The 24,650-nt window shown below is 40.1% G+C and overlaps 1 protein-coding gene across 1 annotated transcript; it reads left to right on the forward strand.

Moving 5' to 3' along the window:
* The first annotated feature begins 203 nt into the window (after nucleotides 1–203).
* CFAP53 (cilia and flagella associated protein 53) lies at nucleotides 204–24,051 on the forward strand. Its single transcript, XM_069468000.1, has 8 exons — nucleotides 204–401; nucleotides 4,424–4,653; nucleotides 5,126–5,299; nucleotides 12,593–12,896; nucleotides 14,116–14,334; nucleotides 17,218–17,434; nucleotides 19,695–19,797; nucleotides 23,609–24,051. Exons 1-8 carry the CDS (start codon nucleotides 333–335, stop codon nucleotides 23,835–23,837), a joined length of 1,545 nt encoding a protein of 514 aa, XP_069324101.1. The 5' UTR covers nucleotides 204–332; the 3' UTR covers nucleotides 23,838–24,051.
* The last annotated feature ends 599 nt before the right edge of the window (nucleotides 24,052–24,650 follow it).

Genomic DNA, 24,650 nt, shown 5'->3' on the forward strand with positions numbered 1-24,650 from the left:
GACTTTCGACTTCTCTTCAGGGCAGAGGTTTTTTTCTTCCATTCTGATGAACCCTAGAGCAAGGGCGCTAGGTCGGCGGGCATCGGCCAGGGGCGGGGTAAGGACCGCGCAGACTCCGCTTCTCTGCTGCCGCAGGAAGTCGCGAGTGCAGGCGTCTGTGGCCCCCATGGCGACGGGACCGACTTCCGCCCGGCCCACCCACCTCCACCTGCCCCTCACCCCGCGAGGTGCACCATGGCAACCAGACCTCTGCGTCGTGGAAGCGGGTCCCGCAGGTGGCTGCGGTTGGGGAAGCGCGGCTAACGCCGCCCCCATCCCGCGGGGACTCGCAAATGTACAGCCAGAAGTTTGGCGCCGTACAGCGGGAAGTTAAGGGCCCCACTCCCAAAGTGGTGATCGTGGTAAGCATAGGATGTGGTGGCGAGGTGGGGGGTGTGGACCTACAGCTCTCTCTACCCGCACTCTGGGCTTGGCTGAGCCCAACCGCCCCCCGCCCCCGTAGTTATAATATTTAGGATCTGTATTTGGAGAATCACCACTGGGATCTTGGGGGTTTTCAGTCTCTGGGACACTCGAAGCAGATCTGTTCCTTATAGTGGGAAGTGTGTGTCATGGTAAGGACACTGGGCCCAGAAACAGCTCTGGGGCAGGGCTGGCCATGATTCAGCTGTGTGATTTGGGGCTCCCCTTTCGCTCCTAGGAAAATCATCTGTGGAAGGGGAATTAGGCTGTGAGTTGTGAGTGGTTATAGAGCCTTTCCTGTGCCAACTCAACCAGTAACCATTGCTGGACAGTGACGCTGCATGCCTGGAAAAATGCAGGGTGGTTGCCTCTAAGGCTGGGATGGTAGTAGGTGGTAGATTTTTATCTAAAGATGGGATTTTTAAAGTTCAAATTTAGGCTAAGGGAATGCTGCTACCTACAGAATTTGATGGGTCCTGCTGAGAACTCCCGTCATTATTGGTCCATGCACCTAGATTCCTTTGTTTCTACAGACTAGTTTCTGCAGGTGGGAAAACTTTCCCTGTGCAATTAGGTGATTGCAGAGTTATCACTTGAGCCCCTGCTGTGTGCACAGCACTGTGGGAGATACAGGGGTGAATACAATGACCCTGGGAGGTGTACCCTTCATTGAAGCCTGACCCCTGCCTCCAGTGAGCTTATACAGGTTAAGTATCCCATATCAGAAATGCTTCAGACCAGAAGGGTCTCAGATTGCAGATTTTGGAATATTGCGTATATATAATGAGATATTTTGGGGAGGGGATCCAAGTCTAAACACAAAATTCATTTATGTTACATACACACTTTATACACATAGCCTGATGGTAATTTTACTTTTCCCTTGGATATGCTGAATAAACTGTGTTGTGTGCCTGCGTTTTGACTATATCCAGACACGTGAGGTCAGGTGTAGAATTTTCCCCTTGTGTTGTCATGTCACTCACAAAGTTTCAGATTTTGGAGCATTTCAGATTTTTGGATAAGGGATGCTCAACCTATAACCTAATTGCAGAAACAACTTGCTCATGCATAAAACCGTTATGGTTAACACAGCAGATAATGATGTGCTATATTGTCTGTGATGTCAGTTTATGGAAAAAAGATCAGAAAAAAATCAAGAATACAGTTTTATTATGCTCCACAGTTCACACAGCAAGTTTTAGTCAACCGATAGACCTGCTGTTTCTCTAAGTCCAAGTACTGTAGGAACTGGAGCTGGGAAGTAGACTTCTGTCTTCTATAGGCTGTAGAGTTCAAGGTGACAATTATAAACAGACTCCATGAAAGAAAGAAACTGCTTTATTTTGGGTTCTGTATTCAAACAAAGGGCTGAGGGGCTCGGCTATTTCTTGGGTGCTGTTACTTGTGCTGGGAACCAATAAAGAACAGTAAAAAATAAAAACACCACCACCAAACCAGAGAAGCAGGCCTTTTGACCACTTTGCACCTATAGAAGAATTAAGAGGAAAAGGAAGAGGTCAGAGTTGGTGCATCTGCTCCCTCTCAGGTGTCTGAGTGTAGTAAGTGTAGATGTTAGAGGTAGCAGAGTTGGGTTGGAAGAATTAAAACCACCAAGAGAGGAGACTTGGACCCTAAACAATTCCCTCAGAAAAAGCAATAGCATATGTAATGTCCGAAGGGCAGTATTAAGGGCAGTAAAAGAAGCAGCTATTTAATGAGTGCCTCCCACGAACCCAACAGGTGAACATTTATTTTGTTCATTTGACAGGTGAGAAAACTGACACTCAAAGAGATTAAGTAAGTCGCTCAGTACAGTAATGGGTAGAGGCCAGACTCAATCCTAGGATGTAAGGCATTGTAAATTGCAATCCTAATAACTATAATTTGAGATGCTACAGTAACAAAAGCCTTTAGTGACCTTGAAGACACAAAGTAGTTAGTGGGTTCTCCTGCCTTTAGCATGGTTTAGAGCTGTGATGTCCAGTATAGTAGCCACTAGCCACATATAGCATTTGAGCACTTGAAATGTGCCTAAAGTCACATGTTGAAATGATAATATTTTGGATATACTGGTTAAATAAAATGTATTATCAAAATTAATTTCCCCTGTTTCTTCTTTTTAAAATGCAGCTACTTGGAAATAGAAAATTACATAATCTGTTTTGCATTATATTTCTATTAAATGGTGTGGGTTTTGAGCAATGCCAAGACTGTTCCTGGCTTGGCATCCACCTTGTTAGAGAACTCCAGGTCATAACCTTACTCATCCAGAGACTGAGTCCTTCCCAGACGGAAGAATCCTGCACAGGATGCCCCAAGCCTTAAAGGGCTTCCTGACCCCTGGCTACTGCTCATGCTGTTTCTCACCACCCCTCACCTCCACTTTCCTCTTCAGCCAACATGTACAGAGCCTGATTCCTGTCCTGCCAAGTGGAGACAATGTTTCTGTGTGACCTTGGTGCTTGGTTCCTGTTCTCAGCCCATGTATCTCCTGGGAGCCTGAATTCCTGCTGTGTATCCTGCCCAAGATGCAGCCATGACCCTGCTCTCCTTCATTCACAGAATCTGTATTCATAAAATGCCAAAAATATTAGACAACAGTAGTTTAATTATCTGGCTTTAGGCTCCAAATAATTCCTATATGGATTAACTACTTCACATGCTATAACCCCCAATATCATCTTGTCTCCTCCCCACCTCAGGGCCTGCCTTATCTTGGTACCTACATGTGTATCCTGAGCCCTGAATCTTTTCATCAAGCTACCTTCAAATGTTGATTTTCTTTCCCAGGAGACTTCATTACTGACTCCCAACCCTAGTGTTCTGGTAACCCTGACAGTAATATTCTGTCACGTAAGCTATCAGATTGATATTCTCTCTCTGCCTCGTGAGTTAAGACTTTTGTTTCTACGAATGAGCACCCGAGTGTCTCACAACCCACCTAAGGATGACCTGATCAAACTTGCTAAAAATACAAAGCTCAAGACTATGGATTTCCTGGTGGCTCCAGAAGGTGTAGAAATTACATCAGGCCCATCCAGAAACACTGTTTCATTCATTCATTCATTCATTCATTGGTTCATGTAGAGAACCTGACTGTTTATGCATTATGCTCAATGGTAGGAATATAGAAATGAAAGAGATATAGTCTATGTGATTTCATTAAGTATATCAATATATATACAAAATGGTGCATGCATTTCCAACTTTTTGGAGGTCATTTCTATACATATAATACATTTACAGAAATTCCAAGTTACCCTAAAGTGTCAGGAGCACAGTCCTTGCATTAAAACTTCTGGGCACCACAGAAATAGGAATAAAGTTATACCACCAGCATTTTTCCTTTTTTTTTTCCCCCTTCCTTTTCCTCTTTCCTCCCTCCCTCCCTTCTTTTGTTTCATTCTTCTTCCTTAGTAGGGCTTTTCATTGTCACAACTATATAAAATGTATTTATGTGTCTGTCTGGGTGTGTATATATCCTATATATTTAGAAACTTTTCATTGAAAGTATTTTGATGGTGGTAACTATGATGTACACCTTAGAAACAGTGTGGAATATGGGTGGCAAAATCAATGTCAGGAATTAGAAGCCCTCTAATTCTTTTCTGTCTAGGTCTGCCCTATTTGAAGCAACCTTAGGCAAATCACTTAATGTCTCTGAGTTTGACTAGATAATCTTTAGAGTCCTGGTCACATTTTTAACTTTATAATTCCATCAACTCTTACTTAAATGGCACTTCTGAAATATTTGAGACTGATTTGGTAACATCTTAGGTATAGGCTCAGAGAACCAAACAAGTTACTCCTTAGGTGCTTAAGCTGTTTTCAGTCATAGTAGGATGTATTAGTTTTTTTATACCCAATTTTATTTAGTATGAATATTGGTGGAGGTCATACCTGAAAATATGTGATTGATTTTTGGTTTGTCATAAGTGATAGTAGCTTTTGTTTTCAGAGAGCCAAGCCTCCCAAAGACCAAGGGGCTGAGCAACAACTGGAAAGAATCCGACGCACTCATCAGAAGTATCATGCTATTTTGGCCTCTATTAAGTCAAATGAGCAGGACCGCTTGAAAGTTGAGTGGGACCAACACAATGACCGCAAGTTTTTGGCGAACCTTGTGCAAGCAAGAGTCAAGGATGCTGTGCAAGGGTTTATTATTAATATTGAAGAAAGGCGAAATAAGTAAGGCTTACACACCTGGGGACCCAGATTATGAAACATTCCTAAAGTTGAAATTTGAGATTGACCAGTCAAAAATCACGTATAAAGATTGTGGCTGAGATATTTATATTCAAATTGCTATCATTTAATATTTTTGCTGGTGATAACCTATGTTTAGAGATGGAAAACGAATATATTGTTTCATATTTCATTACTTAACTAATATCTGTTTGTTTTACTTCTTTTGTTGAAAGTGTACATTTCATATGTGTACATTTGTATATGATCAAATAAAATATGGTGCAGATTAGTCTCTTTATTGCTTTAAGTGGTAACTAGTCTTATTTTATAGAGGACTGCCATGATCTTTTCCTTCTTACAAAATTTGTTAGACATGTAAGTCTGAAATCAAATATAACAAATAAAAATCAATAAAATGGTGCATGTAGCATGAGAATTTTAATTTTTTTTTTTTTTGGTCTTTTTCTTTCAGGCTACGTGAACTTTTAGCATTAGAAGAAAAGGCATATTTTACCGAAATGCAATTGAAAGAAGAAACCATTGAGGAAAAAAAAGATAGAATGAGAGAGAAAACTAGATTATTAAAAGAGAAGAAAGAAAAAGAGAGACAGGATTATGTGGCTGAAAAGCTAGACCAGCAATTCAGGTAATGGAATCAGAAAAACACACAATCAGAATCCAAAGTGGACATATTGAAGATTTAGGAATGCTAATTTGGAGTAAGTTATAGCCTAATGAGGATATACACAGTAGTTGTACATTTAAGTCTTGGCAATTATATTACGTATCATTGAATAATAACAGAGTTTGTCTGAGAACTGTGGTCTAATGTTCTGTGCTTGCTTCCCAGTTAGAATGAAAGTACCAAGTGAGATTTTGTTGTTGAATAGTATGTATTAACCTAAGCCTTGCTGTTGGCAGGGAGTTCTTTTAAAGCCCTTATGCCAGGGAGTCTTTGGTAAAGTTGGGCTCTCTCCCTACTGCTGCAGTTGCCACCTGTGCTGAATGTGTGCTTAGCTACCTGTTCTTTATTGTCTGTTTCCTTGTCTGGTATTCTGATCCATGAGATCTTATCACCTGGACTTCTGATCCACTCCTGACCCAGACCCCCAGGGACTCTCGGTTTTCAAATTCCTGGTTTTCACTGTACTCAGTCTGATCCTGTGGTTGTCTCCGTAACCCTTTTCATTGTGCTTTCCCATCTTAGGATACCCTGAGTCAATGCGTTGATTTCAGCCCAACACTGTGCACTTACAGAGGGAAGGTCCATGTGGAGGTTTACCCAAGGGTGATCCTTTGAGATGATCTACAGTGTTGCATAATCAAGAGCTTGGCAGATGCTTTTAATTTCACAAACTAAGAGATTCTTTACCTCTAAAGCAAAGATATACTATGAAGTCTCAATATCTTATATTCCTCCCTCTTATTCTTACAGCAAGAGCTATCAGATATTTGCAATTTATGATGTCATTATATTGTAATTCCTCAGTTATATTTTCAGTACCTCGGTGACTTCTAAGAAAGTGAACATTAAGAATCACTATTATATTTCTAAGGATAGTTTGTTTATTTTGCCCCTTTTATTCATTCATGTCTTTCAGTGCAGTGATGATCACATGATGTGACCCATGGAATGCCCCAAGTCATCCACTTCATCTGTCTTTTAATTTTAGAGTAACCGGTTAAGATTTTTATCTTCAGAAGGGATTTTTAAGTTCAAATATTACCTAGATGCGGTAAATGTTTTAAATGTGTTTAAAACATTCATTCTATAAATATTAAATATTTTTGAGCCTCTACTTTGTGCCAGCCTCTGTGGTAGTGTCACTTAGGTTATCAGGTCACCAAGCATGAGTGGGGCAGGGTGTGTATCATGTTAAACTGGATTCGGGAACAGATGGTCCAAGAGTCAATTTAAACCCTGAGCTAAAATCTGGTAGAATACAGAAGGAGTTCATCTTTCACAGCATTCCAGATGTGAGTAGGTCAAAAACCCAAAGGTGAACAGATGTGAGAAAGCCGCAAAATGAGGCATGTTGGGGAGTCAAGTCATGGTTCGGAGAAAAGCTTTCACCATCTCCTCTCCCTTTTGGCCATGAAGTTGCTATTAGTAAAAGAGACATCCCTAAACCCTAGGGGTCAGAAGGAGAAGTGAGCTATTGCAATGTGTACTAGATACAAGTTGCAGATGCAGCTGCTATAATTATGAGAGTAAATTCAAACTGCTAAAACGGGGTGGAATGGGAAGTTTCAGGGCTTGGGGAGCTGCTGAAGGAGGACAGTGAAGAAACGCAGAGTAGTAATGTGTAGGGCTGACGTGACTTGCCACTCTCTTTGGCTTGCAGATGGATAACTGAGTTCCACAGATAGGAATTTGCCTGTGTTTTCAAGCCTGTAGTGACCAAAACAGGGTGACACTTGGAGTTTCCAGCCTGTGTAAAGTATGTGCTCGTACCCTGTCCTCAGTGGGATTTGGACACGCTCCCTGGTTGCTGGGGACGAAGGTGCTGTGAGGGTCAAAGGGGGACACCACCAAAGTGACTCTCAATGGACCATTCGTATATTTTCTACTCCCTAGTAAATATCTCAATATATATTAAGAAAAGTGAATTGTTCGTAAGTGGTTGTGCTTTTAAAATATTTATGAGTTTGGCAATATTTTACATATTTCACTTGTGTAACTGAGTTTTTGATAGTTAGATGAATTGTTAGAATTTTTAAAGAAACAAATATATCCTACAGTGATGTAATTCATCTGAAAACAAATTGTTTTCAGTGTCTTAATGCAACACGGCAGCATTTATCTTCAATACAGAGCAGCAAACGCACTTTTGAGTAACGATGCTATATTAGGCTCCATTACTGAAAATATAATTGAGGCTTTAGCACATGTATAAAACAAAATGAAAATTTTCCTTCTCATTCTTCTTTTTCTTCTACTTATTTTTATATTCTGTTGTATGATACAAATACACCACAATATATTTATTCTCCCAGTGACAGTCATTTCCGTTATTTCCAGTCTGGGATTCCTATGAATAAAGCTGCCATGAATACTTTTGTACATGTCTTTTGATGGGCATATGCATTCATTTCTCACATGCATATTCAGTGGCATTCCTGGACTCTTTGATATCTGGAGTGGATCATTTTTAGTGATCTCCATTCTGCACAGCAAAATTATTTTCAGTGATAATATGAAATGAATAATAATGAATAGAAAAACTAGCTGGTGATTATTTTTGTTTTTTAAAAATTTTAAATAACTATATGTTCACAGAAAGTGCAAAGATAGTACCGAATGTACCCTTCACCTAGTTTCCCCCGGTGGTTACGTCTTACATAACTATAATACAATATTAAAATAAGGAATTGACAGTGGTGCGTGGGTGTGTAGTTCTGTGCCGTTTTGTCCCACGTGGAGATCTGCGTAACCACCGCCACAATCAAGTCCAGAACTATCCCACCACCCTCCCCCATCATTCCTAACCCCTGACAACCACTAATCTCTTCTCCAGCTCCATAATTTTGTCATTTGAAGAATGTTAGATAAATAGAATCACACCATATGCGATCTTGTAAGATAGGCTTTTTCACGCAGCATAATGCCTTTGGGGTCCATCCACGTTGTTGCAGGTGTCACTGGTGTGTCCTTTTTATTGCTGAGTAGTACTGTGTTGTACAGATATCCCTCGGTTTGTTTCAGCTGTTCCCTTATTGAAGGACATTTTGGTGGTTTCTAGTTTTTCGCTATTATAAGAGAATCTGATGGGAACATTTATGTATAGGTTTTTGTGTGAACGTAAGTTTTCATTTCTTCAGGAGAGTTGTCATACGCTATTGCTGGATCATATGTATATGCTCAGTTTTTTTAAGAAACTGCTAAACTGTTTTCCAGAGTGTACCCATTCTGGTATAACCTTTTTATATTTCCACCAGCAGTGTATGAGAAATCCAGTTTTCTCACATCCTTGTCAGCTTTTGATATTGTCACTATTTTTTTTTTTAGCTGTTCTAATAGGCATGTAATGATATCTCATCATGGGCTTAATTGGCATTTTCCTAATGGCTAGTGATTTTGATCAACTTTTCATGTGCTTATTTGCCATCTGTGCATCTTCTCTGGTGAAATGTCTCTTCATATCTTTTGCGCATTTTCTAATTAGATCATTTGATTTTCAGCTAAGTTTCGAGAGTTCTTTCTATATTCTAGATACAAGTCCTTTGTCAGATATGTGGTTCTTTCCTAGTCTGTAGCTTATCACTTTATCCTCGTAAAAGGGTCCTTCAAAGAGCAAAAGTTTTTAATGTTAATCAAGTCCAGTTTATCAATACTTCTCTTATGGATCATGCTTTTGGTACACTGTGAAATCTCTTTCTCAATGTCCTATTTTATACACAATTAGTGATTATACCCCAGATTAAAGTACACATTTTGGGGTTTTGTTTTGGGGTATTTTGGCTAAATGAATACCCTAGGATGTGTGGTCAGAACCCCTGTGAGTAGTCTTGTCTCTGTCAGTTGCTGGCGGAGGTGATACAATGAAGCACCAAGTAACCCAAACGCCAGGGCCATACTTCCAGGTCTTCAGGCCCAGTTCAACCACATATGAAATACAGGAACTTAGGTAAGATGCTTACCTGCTCTTTGTTTACATTTCCTCATCTGTAAACCAAGGATAAAAATAATAATGAACTTGCCATCATGTTCATTGCCACATTGGTTGTTACAAATATTATAAAAGTTCATACATGGTAAAAGTACTTAGAATGGAGCCTGGCAGATAATGAGTACTCAATAACTGTTGCTAATAATATTCCTACTATTGGCTGTGTGGCTTGGAAAGACACTTAGGTTCCCTGAGTCTCAACTGCCTTAACTCTAAAATGAGGATGATACCTGCTGCTTGTGGGGATCAAACAAGATACCATGTATGAAAGTACCTTGTAAACTATAAAGCACTCACAAATGTAAAGTTTTCTTCTTATCAATGATCATTATCATTAAAAAAAGGTAGCTATCCTGTCTGTCTATAGATAAAAGTGAGCATCCCTAAAGTAGGGGCTCCCAAAGTCAAGTGAATAGGTGGATTATTAGGGTATAGGAAGAAAATATTTAATGTTTATTTTTTATCTTATCACTTTTTAATTTTTATTTTTGTATACATTTAATAATTTATATGATACAGTAATATAGTAATCACTGCATACAATCTATAAATAATCAATTGATGCTTAGATTTTTTTTACTGAAAGGAATACATAATTTAAAAAGTTTGAAGACCAACTGATCTAAAGACATACTTGATATGGGCACCTTCATATACACTGTTCATTCAGCCTTCCTTGGCAGCATGCATCCTCAACTGCCTTAACAATATTTGTACTCTTTCATTTTATATTAAGGAAGGGAATTACCTTAAGGAAATCATCAGAGATAAGCAGAAAGAGGTACATTTAATAATGTTCAATGCATCATTATTTGAAATAAAACTCAGAAGTAACCTATATTTTCATCAAATAGGAAAATGTTTAAATAAACTGTGGTATATGTATAGGCTCCAGCTTTTATCATACAGCTTATTAAACTATAATAAAAATTTAAAGTTAGGAATTATTTTTAAAAATATTTCATGAGAAATATTTTTCCTAGTATGTTAGGTGGAAAAATCAAGATACAAGGATACACACACACACACAGAATGCCCCCAGTTCTAGTAAAAATGCACATACACACACAAGACTGGAAGGAAATACACTACCAAGATAATAGTGGTTATGTTTTGGTAGTGGGATTCAGGGTTTTTTTTGTGTGTGTGTGTGTGTGTCTTTAAACTTTTCTGTATTTTCTAGATTTTATATAATGAACATGTATTAATTTTGTAATTAGAAAAAGGAGGCTTTTTTAGAAGAAAAAATGTCATACACTACTTGTTATTCTTGGGCTTTAGATTTTCATTAATTGAATAACTTTGCTAGAGTATGAATCATAGGATTAAGAAGGACTTCAATAACTTATCTTGGCCAATTCTTATAGAATTTCGCTGATTAATTTGAGATAAATTCATTTTTCAATATTGAAGTGTTCTTTGTTTTTGACTTTGGTTTTTTTTGGTACCCTAGCAATTTCAGCTTCTGTTACTTTGTTGAGCCTTCCACAGAATATAGACAACTGCTGGTTATCATATGTTGCTAATGAGCATGATTATTTATCAATTAAACCAAAAATTATTTATTGGGAGCTGCATAGGTGCTTTGGGGCCTATTGAATACTTCTGATTCCCAGCCCTCAAAGAAATTCCAGTTTAGCTAGGGAAATGAGATGAATCCTCATCAAATGAACAGTACTCAACATTTGGTTAATGTCAATTTGTATAGTATTGACCACCTGTATAATAATGAGTTTAGACCTCATCCTTTTTTTCAGTCTTAGCAACTCACATATCTTCAAAAGTTCTTTATTGGGCCTCTTCTCCAAACTTCAGCTTCCTTGTGCTGCATTTGATTTAGAAACCAGGAGGACGTGATGTTTGTAAACACTGCCTTTAATCAAAACTTCTCAAACTTGGCTGTATGCCAGAACCTTCTGGGGAGCTCTAAAAAATACAACTGCCAGCTCCCTCCCCCCGCCCTGCCCCAAGATACTCTGATTTTACTAGTCTGGCATAGGAGGAAGAGAGGAAAGAAAGGGGGATTGGGATTTTGAAAATGTCCCTAAGTAATTCTAAAGTGCAGACAGTGTTGAGAATCACAGCCCTTAAAAAATGGGCTCAATGAAGAACTTTTGAAGAAATTTGAATTCCTAAGACTGAAAGAAAGGATAGGGTCTACATACTTATGAAAAGAGCATTTTTCTTGAATGGTGGCATAAGCCTGGGGGTGAAAGAGTAGTGGGACAGCAACAATAGGGCTGTTTTCTCGACTCTGGCAAGAACCCCTTCAGTGTACATGTGCCCTGCCAGGAAGTCCAGAGCAATGGAAAAGCTTCACCATGATATGCGGCCCCTATCCTCGGATATCCTTGCAATATCTCTTCCAACCAAATCCTAATATTGCAGGTGTCCATCTCTTTTCTGTTTCCTCTACAGCTGTGGTCCCCAACTCTCAGGCCACGGATTGGTACCGTTCATGCGTGGCCTGGTAGGAACCCGGAGGTGAGCAGGCCAGTGAGCGAGGGAAGCTTAATCTGTGTTTACGCCGCTCCCCATCGCTAGCATCACTGCATAAGCTCCGCCTCCAGTCAGATCAGCAGCAGCGGCAGATTCTCACAAGAGCACGAACCCTACTGTAAACTGCGCATGTGAGGGATCTAGGTTGCACACTCCTTATGAGAATCTAATGCCTGATGACCTGGGGTGGGGCCGAGCGGTGATGCTAGTGCTGGGGAGCAGCTGCAAATACAGATTTTCACCAGCAGAGAGGTTTGACTACACAACAAATGTAATGCGCTTGAATCATCCTGAAACCATCTCCTCCTCTCCCCCTCGTCTATGGAAAAATTATCTTCTATGAAACTGCCCCCTGGTGCCAAAAAGGTTGGGGACCGCTGCTCTACAGTAGTAGTTGCCAGTTACTGAGCCCCTGTCATCTACCAAGCGTTTACATCCATTATCTCTGATCCTTACCAACACCTTGAAAAGCAGTTATTTTACAGATGAGGAAACAGGCTCGGACAGGTTGAGTTTTTGATCCAAGGTTATACAGGAAATGGCAAACCTGGGGTCAAAGCCTGCTCTGCCTGATTGCAGTGCCCGTATTTTGGCTATGACAGCCTGGCACAGGCCGCCCTGTGGCTCCCTCCCCTGTTCCCTCTGCCCAGAGGGCCTACATCCGGGTCTTTGACTTTCCTTAGTCCGCCTGCGAGTCTACAGACGCGATCCTCAATGGAGCGGCGTCTCACGGAAGGCTGGGTTTTGCCTTTTCTAAATTCCTCTTTCAGGGAATGCTGCGAGGAGCTCCGTGTTGAATTGCTTTGCATCCGTCAGAAGCAAGTGTGTGAGGAGCGGAAGGCACAGGTGGCGTTTAACGAGGAGCTGAAGAGACAAAAGCTGTTGGAAAAGCAGCTGTTCTCCAAGCTGTGGGAGGAAGACCGGTTAGCCAAGGAAAATCGAGAAGCCGAGGAGGCGAGGAGACGGCGAGAGCTGGTGGAGAGCACCCGCCTGGGGCTGAACGCCCAGGTCACCGGCATCCGGGCGCAGAGGCAGGCGGCGCAGCTGCGGAAGGAAGAGGAGGCGCGCCTTGTGGTGGGCCTTCTGAAGTGCTTGTTGTACGGTGGTCACCGTCGTGGGTGTGAGCCGGTCTGCAGGCCCGTTACTGTACGGCCTGCCCGATGGCCCGGGCTGGGGCACGGGGCACATTGCCATTTTGGGACTCCCATTGCTATTTAGTAATGTATGCAAATCTAGATGTACAGATGCACGTAGAAGTCAAGTCTGCAAGGCCAGCACACCAAAAAGTTGACAGTGGTGGTGGGTGAGGAGCCCTGGGATTAACACGTGGACTGCCACACCCCCCAAAATCAGTCTTCTCCTTGGGGCCACAGTGTTTTATTACGAAAATAGAATAAAAACTTCGAGTGTCATTTAAAGGTAAACAAAAATAGAAAAACGGAATTCATTGGCTTCTATTCATTTAGTCCACGTGTTTAGAATTAAATTGTCAATATTAATAATTCTAACAATGAGAAAATCAACAAAAAGATTTTATATATGCTTCACGCAGCCCCAGGGTCAAAACCAAAGTGAATTGAATAACGCTCATGGCAGTTAATATGTTAAGGGTGGTTTCTCTTTATGCTTTTCCGCATTTTTTTTTTTTTTTTTTTTTTTGAAACAGAGTCTTACTTTGTTGTCGGGGCTAGAGGGCCCTGGTGTCAGCTCACAGCAACCTCAAACTCCTGGGCTCAAGCAATCCTCCTGCCTCAGCCTCCTGAGTAGCTGGGACTACAAGCATGTGCCACCATGCCCGGCTAATTTTTTCTATATATATATTTTTAGCTGTCCATATAATTTCTTTCTATTTTTAGTAGAGACGGGGTCTCCCTCTTGCTCAGGCTGGTCTCGAACTCCTGAGTTCAAACGATCCACCCGCCTTGGCCTTCCAGAGTGCTTGTATTACAGGGGTGAGACACCACGCCCAGCCCTTTTCTGCATTTTTTTTAACTCCACTAAGGTAAAAAATAGTTACTAATAAAGTAAACCATTTGTTACTTTATTATCACACATACAGAGTGATTTTCAGAAATCACTCTGTATGTGTGATAATCTGTATGTCTGATCCAGCAATGAAAAAGGAAGTTTGTTTCTCATAGCCTCTCTAAATCCAGGGCTGTGTGTGGGGGGGTGTGTGTGTGTGTGTGTATTTCCAAGAAATCCCTTATTCTCATCTCTGAAATCAAATGCATTAACTTACTTGTTTTGTCCAATTTACTGACACATTATCTTTGTTATTGTTCCACCTTAGGAAAATGACATTGCACGGGTTAAACTTGAGGATGAACAGGAGAAACTAAAGAAAGAGAAGGCAAAACAGGAAATGAAGGCTGTTTTGCAAAAATCCATACAAGCGAAGATGCAGCAGATTCGGCAGGACTACAGAGAAGAACAGGACTTGAACATGAAGCTCGTGCAAAGGGCTCTTCAAGACTTACAGGAAGAGGCAGATAATAAGAAGCAAAACAGAGTAAGACATTCATTTAGTGCGTTACTGTATGTTGGATGGGATTCCTTGTTGAATTCTTGGTCTTGTGGAAGATGGCCAGAAGTATAACAGTGCTGCACTAAGTGTGGTCCATGAACCAACAGCATTGGCATCATCTGGCAGGGTGCTAGAAATAGAAATTCACAGGCTCCAGAATCAGAATCTCCAAATCAAAATCTTGGCAGGGACCACTATCTGTGTTTTAACAAGCACCCCCCAGGTGATTCTGATGCTTACAGAGGTTTGAGAACTCCTGGAATTTGGGGAAGACATCACTGAGAAAATGACATTTGACTTGGACCTTAAAATATTTGTAAAGTTTGTCAGGCAAAGAGAGTAGGGAAAGGCATTCAGTATTTATTTGGCTAGCGGTACCTTTGGAATTTGTATTGAACTTTTAAGGGGGTTGTGCTTTTCCTATAGGTGTTTTGTTTTTTAAATACACTTTTTATTTTGAAATAATTATAGATTAACATGCAGTTTTAAGAAATAATACAGACCGATCCCTTGTACCTTTTACTTAGTTTCCCTCAATAGTAGTATCTCGCAAAACTATAGTACAATGTCATGGTCAGGATATTGGGATTGATACACTCAAGATACAGAACCTATCCATCGTCACCAGGAACTCTCATGTTGCCCTTTTCTAGCCACGCCTACTTTTGTCTTGCCCCACCCACTCCTTATCCCTTGGCAGCTAGTAATCTGTTCTTCATTTCTGTAATTTTATTTCAGTGTTTTATTAATGGAATCATGTAGTTTGTAACGTTTTGGGATTGACGTTTTTCATTTAGCGTAACTCTCTGGAGATTTATCCAAGCTGTTGCATCTATCAATAGTTTGTTTCTTGCTATTCTTGAGTATTATTCATGATGTAGATTTGCCACAGTTTGTTTAACTCTTCACCTGTTGAAGGACGTTCGAGTTTTTAAGGACATTTGGGTTGTTTCCAGTTTATGGCTGTTATGAGTAAAGCTGCTCTATAAACATTTGGGTATAGGTTTTTGTGTGAACACAAATTCTCATTTCTATGAGATAAATGCCCAGAAGGGCAATTGCTATGTCATATTGGTAGTTGCATGTTTTTTTTAAAACCTTAAAACCTATTTTCAGAGTAGCTGTACCATCTTACGTTCCCACTGGCAATACATGAGCAATCTGGTTTTTCCACATCTTCATCAGCATTTGGTGTTGTTACTATTTTTGACTTTCGCCACTCTGAGAGATATATAGTGATATCTCGTTGTGGTTTGAATTTGCATTTCCCTAATGGCTAATACTATTGAACAACTTTTTATGTGCTTATTTGCCATCTGTATATCTTCTTCAATGTACTGAACTATCTCCTCATGTCTTTTGCCCATTTTCTAATTCATTTGCTTGTTTTTTTTTTGCTATTGAATTTATTGTTCACAATTGAATCATTTTACTTAATTTATTTTTAACAACTTCATTGAGATACAATTGACATAACATACAGTTCCCCCCATTTAAAGTACACATTCGCAGATATGTGCAACCATCATCACATTCTATTTTAGAACATTTTCATGATCCCACTATTCTCTCTTCCTCACCTCCCACCCCCAATCCTAAGCAACTACTAATCTACTTTCTGTCTCTAGATTTCCTTATTCTGGACTTTCATATGAATGGAATCCTATATTATGTGACCTTTTGACTAGCTTCTTTCGCTTAGCATAATGTTTTTAAGATTTTCCATGTCACAGCGTGTATCACTATTTTATTCCTTTATATGGCTGAGTAGTATTCTCTTGTATGGATGTATCATGTTTTGTGTATCCATATGTCAGTTGATGGACATTTGGGTTGTTTCCACTTATTGTCTATTATAAATAATGCTACTGTTAACATTTATTTACAAATTTTTGTGTGGACATATGGTTGCATTTCTTTTGGGCACATACCTAGGAGTAGAATTACTGAGCCATAAGATTAACTGTGCGTTTAAGCTTTTGAGTAAATGCCAAACTGTTTTCCAAAGAGGCTGAACCATTCCCACCAGCAATGTATGAGGGTTCATCTTGTCTAATTTCTGCCCCAGTCTCGGAATAAGTCATTTTCCCAGGGATTCGTTGTTCTTTTTAGTAGGAAACAGTATTTATTAATAATAACATCTACAACCTGAATGTTAGATGAATTCATTGCTATTGGATTATCATTGCTGCTTGACATTAGCCAACTACCTGCCTTGAGAAACAGCAGTTCTCAACTGCACATTACAATCACCTGGGGGAACTTAAAAGCCATCCATTAAATAGGAATCTCTGGGGGTGGAACTCAGCCCTCAACACATTTTAAAGTTCACTAGGTGATTCCAAAGTGTAGCTAAGATTGAGAATTGCTATTATAAAGTACAAGGTGACTACCAGTCAGAGAGGTGACTATAGTAGTAGGAATGGCTTATTTTGTTTATTAGGCTAAGATTTCATCTACCTAAATTAAAATAAATGAAAATAAAGCTGTATCATTGAAAATTATTTGGCAACTACTTTGAGAAACACTTTGGAAAAGTGTTTGAATTAACTGATCCAAACATGTGTTATTAAACATTTCAAACATACAAAGAATAGCACAGTGAGTGCCACATGTCCATCACCTAGCTTCAACAGCCATCAACTAATGGCCAATCTTGTTTTATCTATACCCCACACATTTGCCCCGCCACTCCTGAGTATTTTGAGGTAAACACCAGACATAATATTTCATCTGTAAATGTTTCAGTATGTGACACTAAGAGATTTGGATTGGAGCTTTGAAAGATTTATTTTAAACTTATCCTTAATATCATTATCACACCTAAAAATTTTAATAATATGAATTAATTTTTATGTTATCACACAGGAAGATATGATAAGAGAACAGAAGATATATTATAAATATTTGGCACAGAGACATGAGGAAGAAAAAGTTCAGGAGAAAGAATTGGACAGAATATTAGAGGAAGAGAAGGAAAAGAAGTTGGCTGAGAAGGAGAAGGAGCTGAGACTTGAAAAGGAGGCAAGGCAACAACTTGTGAATGAAGTCATGTGTACAAGAAACCTCCAAGTTCAAGAAAAGTGTAAGGAATTGAATTATAACTATCTCATAGTTTGCCCTTAATTCAACTTAAGTAGCAACCAAAATATTTACTAAGTAGGTATTATGTGTAAAACACTATGAAGGATGCAAAAAGGGTGAAGGCAATGTTCCTGCTTTTGCAAATCTTATCTAATTGGATATATATAAAGAGTTGCATATCCCAGCAGATTCTGAGCAGTCACCAGGGAGATGTGCTCAAGGTTAATGGTATGTTGTTTGAATACTGTGTGCCTTGGCGATTACAAAGAGGAGTGAGAAGGTGGGGCACAGACACACATCTCCCCCTCCTCCCTTTACCAGTCCCTCTTTTTCTTTCCAAAGGTGTCTCCGTATCTCCATACCTTTGTTTATGTAGTTTTTTCAGATTACGATGCTTTTGATCCTGAGAAATCCTAGACATCCTTCAAGGCCAGCTCAAATGTCTCACTCCTTGGCAGGCCCTCTGTGTTCCCTGTCTCAAAATAAATCCTCTTTCCGGGCCTTCACTGTGGCTTGCTCACATCTCCAATGACCGACTGACCAGGAGGGTCTTTGGAAACCATTCTCAAAATTTGGGGAATCCTTCCCCTTTTTTATACCCATATTCAGTCTGGGTCAGTTACTGGGTATTTCTTTCATAAAGGAGGTTTAAACTATTCTTGTAAGGGTAACCTTTGTTTTAAGGTTTCTGAAAGTTACATCTGTGCCCAGGTGACCTTGTCTCCTGGGAATCCCTGTACCAGGTTGTACCATATTGCTAAATTGCTAAATGACACATAGTGGCTGGCAGTCCTGTGAGATGTTTAAGTGGACCTTATGGCTACTGTTAATCTTTTAACCATGACATGTCTCTCATACAACACTACACCATTGTGTCCCTTCTGTCTCAGGCAGTGCTTAGTCACAGAGGGAAGTTTGTGTTGAGAGGGTAAACTATCATCTCCAAATTTCTGTCATTTCCATGTCCAGCCCAATGGACCAGAGAGGCAATAGATGGACACGTGTGCTGTTAGATTCACACTAACGGTCTTTGCAAGGGAAAGCTCATCCTGGTTCCATTGATGAAATTCTCCACTCCAGGAATTATAATAGCAGTAGAAAATTGTTAAGCCAGTATTAGATGGAATTTTTAGAAAATGAAAGGAAAACTTATTAAGCTGAAAAGATTTTTGCATTCATCAATGGTAAATGTTGTAGAAAATATTGAGAAAACATGGAAAATTTAAGTATTTGGGCCCATTTATAAACAAGGAAGCAAAATCAACCATAATTCCACCACTCAGGAATAGCTACTATTTACAACTTTGTATATTTCCTTCCAGTATTTTTACTATGTATATACTTTCCCCTCACAAATTAGGATCATGTTTTATCTACTGTTTTATAGTCTGTATTTTTCATTTACCAAAAACATTTTTCTAAGTGATTTTTCATCAATTATAAGATTTTTAATGGCTGCCTAGGAATCTGTTGTTAAAACGGACCATAATTTATTTTACCTAAACACAACTAATGAACCTTCAGATTGTTTCTAATCTTTTTACTGGTATTTTAGCATTCCAGGTTACTATCACTGTATATAGGTTTTTTGACTCATATCTGGTTAAGATAAATTTCTGGTTAAGAAATAGATTTTGGGACCAAAGATATGTACATTTCAGATGTATATTGGCCAGTTGTATTTATTCTTTTGTAAATTCTGTTTGTTTCCTTTGTCTTTTCTTCTACTGAGATGCTTAAAATTTTATTATTTATAAGAGAGCCTAGGCATTCAACATTGCAGTGAGCTATGATCGTACTGCTGCACTCCAGCCGGGGCAATAGAGAGACAACACCTGTTTCTTAAAAAACAAACGAAAAACCAATAACACAACAAAAAGCCCGAAACTTGTAAGAGCTTTATATACTTTTAAAAATATTTATCTTATAATAAACTCTCTTATTAATGAGAATGTCAATAGAATTGTTTGTCCTCAAGAAGAGAAAAGTGAGAAGTGTTTTGACATTGGTAATCTGGTATGAAATAGATTTTCAATGAAAAATGATTAAGAGAAAATCTGTGGCGATGACAGTACATACGAGCCCTATTCACTTCCCAGTGGAGTTAACTACCTCTACCGTACTGATCTAGGATCCAGCCCAGTGATTCTAAGCTCTATTTTTCTAAAGACAAAATGGCTTTGGTGTCCAGAAAGATGTTGGCCAGTCTTGTCTGAAAAAGATATTTAAAAGTAACAAATAATTACTTTTACCTTTCTTAGTGCAACGAAAAGCTAAACAACAGGAAGAACTTGCTATGGAACAGGAATGCATAAATAAAGGTCTTAAAGAGCTTAACTGTGAAGAGAAGGAGAATTTTGCAAGGTATGATTTTGTTTGCTTTATTATCATTTGCTTTTTAACAACAAATTTTTCAACATAGAGAAAGGACAACATGCCAAAATTCATGCATTACTGATGTTATTTTATATCAGTATACACTTGTCCTTCTAGAAGCTCAAAGCAGTTTACAAAATTTTATGTAAAAATAGGTACTGGCTGGGTGCAGTGGCTCATGCCTGTAATCCTAGCACTCTGGGAAGCTGAGGTGGGAGGATCACTTTGAGATCAGGAATTCAAGACCAGCCTGAGTAAGAGTGAGACCTCTTCTCTACAAAAAATAGAAAAATTAGCTGGGCATGGTGGTGCATGCCTGTAGTCCCAGCTGCTCGGGAGGCTGAGGCAGGAGGATTGCTTGAGCCCAGGAGTTTGAGGTTGCTGTGAGCTATGGTAGCGCCACTGCATTCTAGCTGGGGCAACAGAGTAAGGCTCTGTCTAAAGAAAACCAAAATAGGTATCAATAGTCTTAGTAAAGTTAAATTCTATTGGCATTATGTACATTCTGATTACACGCATTAGGTATTAAGCTAGATGAACATCTTTAAAAATAAAGTAAATTTGAAACAATTAAAAAAAATAGGCACCAATCCTAAATCCTAATGAAATAACAAGAAGATTTTTATCCCCCATGAAGTAAATCCTGAAATGAACTAGATTAGCAGAAATGTCTTGTTAGGGACAGGATTCCACACAAATGTCTCCAGGAGGATTATTTCAGCCTCACTGGGATAGAAAATTAAAATGCTCTGGGTGCTTTGGGAAATACCCCTACTGTCCTCTGACAAGCCCCTGTGCTGGGATCAGCACAGTCAGGCTCAGGGGGAGGAAGCAGGCAGCTGCCTCCTTGAAGCTTTTCTCAGACCACAGCAGTCCGTTCCCATGAACGGCCAGGATACTGAATTCAGGCGGCCAGTGTAGTGGAGGAAGAAGACCTGGCTCCTCTAATTACTGGTCACCCTCCTTGATCCTGTCCCCTGACTCACCCACACTTGGTATATAGAAATAAGCTCTTTTCTTTCTAGAAAGAGTATGGTTAATGTGCCCGAGTCTATTGTCAATCTGGGGACAATAACAACAGTATCTGTCCTCCCCCTGACTTTTTGCCACTGTCTCTGCTCTGGAGGTCTTTCCTTCTTATTTTTGAAAAGTCTATTGTTGGAAATTTGAGAGGACTCCATAAATACCACCTCTCTTCCCTGCAGAACATCTGAATCAACTGAGAGATACGAAAAAAGTAGGGGCGTGAGATATTACAGTTACCTACTGCTGCATAATAAAACACCCAAAAAATTGTGGTTTAAAGCAATTTATGATTATCTCTTATGATCCTGTGGGTTGACATGGCTCAGCTAGGTGGTTCTTGTTTGAGGCATCTCCTGTGGTTGAAGTCAGAACCATATGACTGAGGCTGTATTCATCTGAAGGCTCGGCTGGGGTAGACACCTAAGATACCTATTCGTATAGCTGGCAGTATGTGCTGACTATAGTCTGGGATCTCAGTTACCAACTAGCAGTTGTAGTTACCCACTGGAGGAACACCTACATGTGGGCTCTCCGTGTGGTTTGGACCTTTCACAGCCTGGTGGCTTGCTCTGAGAGGAACAATTCCAATAGCAAGTGTTCCAGGAGACAGGTAGAGGAAGCTGCCAGGCCAGTTAAGGGCCACACCTAGGACTGGCATAGCATCACTTCTGCCATGTTCTATTGGTTGTAAAAGCAGTCACAGGGCTCGTCCAGGTTCAAGGGGATGGAGAAACAAGCTCCACGTTTTGATAGGGGAGTAGAGGTTCACATTGCCGAAGAGCACTGGGCGAGGAGATAGTACTGTGGCCATCTTTGGAAAATGGAATCTGCCACAGAGGGCTATCCAGACCACTATCTTTATTTCTGATAAAGGTTGACAGGGTATTTTCTGACACCAATAAATAATTGTCTGATTCTCCAGACATCAACTTGTATCCAGCAATTCAGTTCAATTCTGATACTAACTACCCGGAGTTGGGGCAGACCCCACAGGTTAAGGGCTTAATCCCACAAACTGCCCCCACTTCAGACACCAGATGCAAGTCCCGGCCACCTTTTGACCAACCAGCTGCAAATTGGGGGGTCCCAACACCTCCTCCTCAGGTTCAATAGTTTGCTAGAGCTGCTTCCAGAACACGGAACCACATTTTACTTATGTTTGCCCATTTATCATAAGGGATACAACTCAGGAGCAGCCCAATGGAAGAGAAGCTTGGGCGCTCCCGTGTCCCTTGGGGTGCACCCTCCTTCCAGCACCTCGATGTGCTCGCTCGCCCAGGAGCTCTCAGAATGTCACTGTTGAAGAGTTTTCATGGAGTTCAATCTCCAGCGCCCACCCTCCCCTTCCCAGAGGTCAGGGGTAGGGCTGAAAGTTCCAGCTCTCTAATCACTCTGACTTTCTAGTGACCAGGCCCCTTCTGAGGCTACAGGAGGCTCGAAGCGAAGACTCATCCTGAGTCATCTCAGGAGCATAAATTCAGGTGTTCTTGTGAATAACAAAAGATACTCCTGTCACGCAGGAAATACTAAGGGTTTTAGGAGCTCTGTGCCAGCAACTAGGGACAAAGACCAAATATAATTCTTACTATACCACAGCTGATAATAAAAATGTGGCTTATATATTGTAAAATGGTACAATCTTTATGGAAAACAGTATAGAGTTTCCTCAGAAAAATTAAAAATAGAACTACCACATGATCCAGCCATCCCACTTCTTGATATAAATCCAAAAAATTGAAAGCAGGGTCTCGAAGAGATATTTGCACACCATGTTCATGGCAGCACTATTTACCGTACCCAAGAGGTATCACACGTCTGTCAGCGAATGAATGGATAAACAAAATTGGTATATATGTCCAGTGGAATTTTATTCAGCCTTATAAAGGAAGGAAATCCTGTCACATGCTACAATATAAATGAACCTTGAGGACATTATGCTAAATGAAGTAAGTCACAAAAAAGACAAATACTGTATGATTCTACTTTTTTGAGATATCTAAAGTAGTCAAATTCATAGAAACACAAAGTAAAATGGTAGTTACCAGGGGAGGAAAGAGGGGAGTTGGTGTTTAATGGGTATAGAGTTTCACATTTGCAAGATGAGAACGTTCTGGAGATCTCTTTCACAACGATATGGATACACTTAACTACTGATCTGTACACTTAAACATGGTCAAGATGGTAAATGTTATGTATGTGTTTCTTATCACAATAGAAAATTACACCAGGAATCCAAAAAATCTGTCTTCTATATTAAAAATATGGCTTATATATACAAGAGATTGTTTAGTTAACACCGAACGGCTTGTTAGAGTGAGGCTAACTTGTCCCCCCGGGTCCCAGCAGCGCCAGACCACTGCAGGCCTTTTGATCTAGAGCAGAGCAGGAAACAGGCAGACCAGCCTCCAGGAGAAAAAGGGAAAAGCTGACCGAGCAGCTGCTGATTCTCTGCACTTTTACCAATAGATAAGTAGCTTCTCCTCGGAGAAGAGGGAGGAGGAGATGGAGACAGGCCCAGGACTCCCTCCACATAGCACATGATCTTGTGAGCAGGGAAGCCTCCCCTCTCTAAAATCAATGTTTGTTCTAGGATTATATTAATGATAATTGTGTAAGAAACCCATTATTGAGTTTTTAATCTATTTCTTCCCCATGCACCCTGATTTTAATGGGAATTTTAATTTGGCTTCGCAAATTATATTCTAATTGTAATGCTCTAAGTAAATCCAAATGCTTTTTATAATTTTGTGCTTTGACATTTCTAATATTTTAGACGCCAAGAGTTAGCCCAGGAGTACAGGAAGCAACTCGAGATGCAGATAGCCCACCAGCAGCAGGCCCGAGAAGCAGAGGAGGAGGAGAAGCGCCGGGAGTTCGAAGCAGGGCTAGCAGCAAACCAGCTCTGCATGGACAAGATCCAGGAGATCCTGTCCACCCCACACGCGCTGCCCCGGAACACCCATCCCATGCGGAAAGCCTGTCCTAATAACCTTCCACCATAGTTTCATGAACGTCAATGTATCTTTTCTCGGTCTTTTAATATTTTTAACCACGGTTAAAAATGTGGTTAAAAAAGGAACATGCTTGTATGTTCCTTTTAACTCATGGGTAAACTGTTCTTTTTTTTCTTTGAGTTTGTATAATTAGTTGTACATAATTTTCTTCCTTCACATAAACTTGTTCCTTTTTTGGATTTCATAGACGTACAAATCCAAATGATGTACCTCATGTCAGTTATTTTCCTGACTTGCCCCCCACGCCTGTCTTTCTTATTCACTTATTAATGGCTATTTTCTGACCTCTGTCTACACACATGCCCATTTCCTCTTCCCTCCTTTTTCTTCTCTCTCATGTACATAATTCAATGTTAACAGGGCATTTTTGCAGACAGAACTGGGAGTAACCGCCACTTTCATTAACCCACCTATTCAGTCATTAAACAGATATTTACTGAGTGTCTCCCATGTGCCAGGCCCTATTCTAGATCTTGAGACTTCAGCAAGAACAAAACAAACCTCTTGCACTACTGGAGCTTACATCCCAGTAGAGGAAAACAGGCAGTAAGTGCTAAGTGCTATAAAGCAGGCAATGGCAGGTGCACCACTGTATTTTATATGTGATGGTCAGAAAAGGCCTAAGCAGCTGATATTTGAAGAGAGGTCTGAATGAACCAATCATGGGTTATCTGGGGAAAAACATCCCACAAAGAGGAAAGAGCGAGTGCAAGAGCCCTGGGACAGAAGCCTGCTGAATGCATTTGAGGCATTATATTGATTTTTGTACTGGAGTGGAGTTAGTGAGGAGACAATGGAAGA

Source organism: Eulemur rufifrons, chromosome 5 (assembly GCF_041146395.1).
Source record: "Eulemur rufifrons isolate Redbay chromosome 5, OSU_ERuf_1, whole genome shotgun sequence".
Classification (NCBI taxonomy): domain Eukaryota; kingdom Metazoa; phylum Chordata; class Mammalia; order Primates; family Lemuridae; genus Eulemur; species Eulemur rufifrons.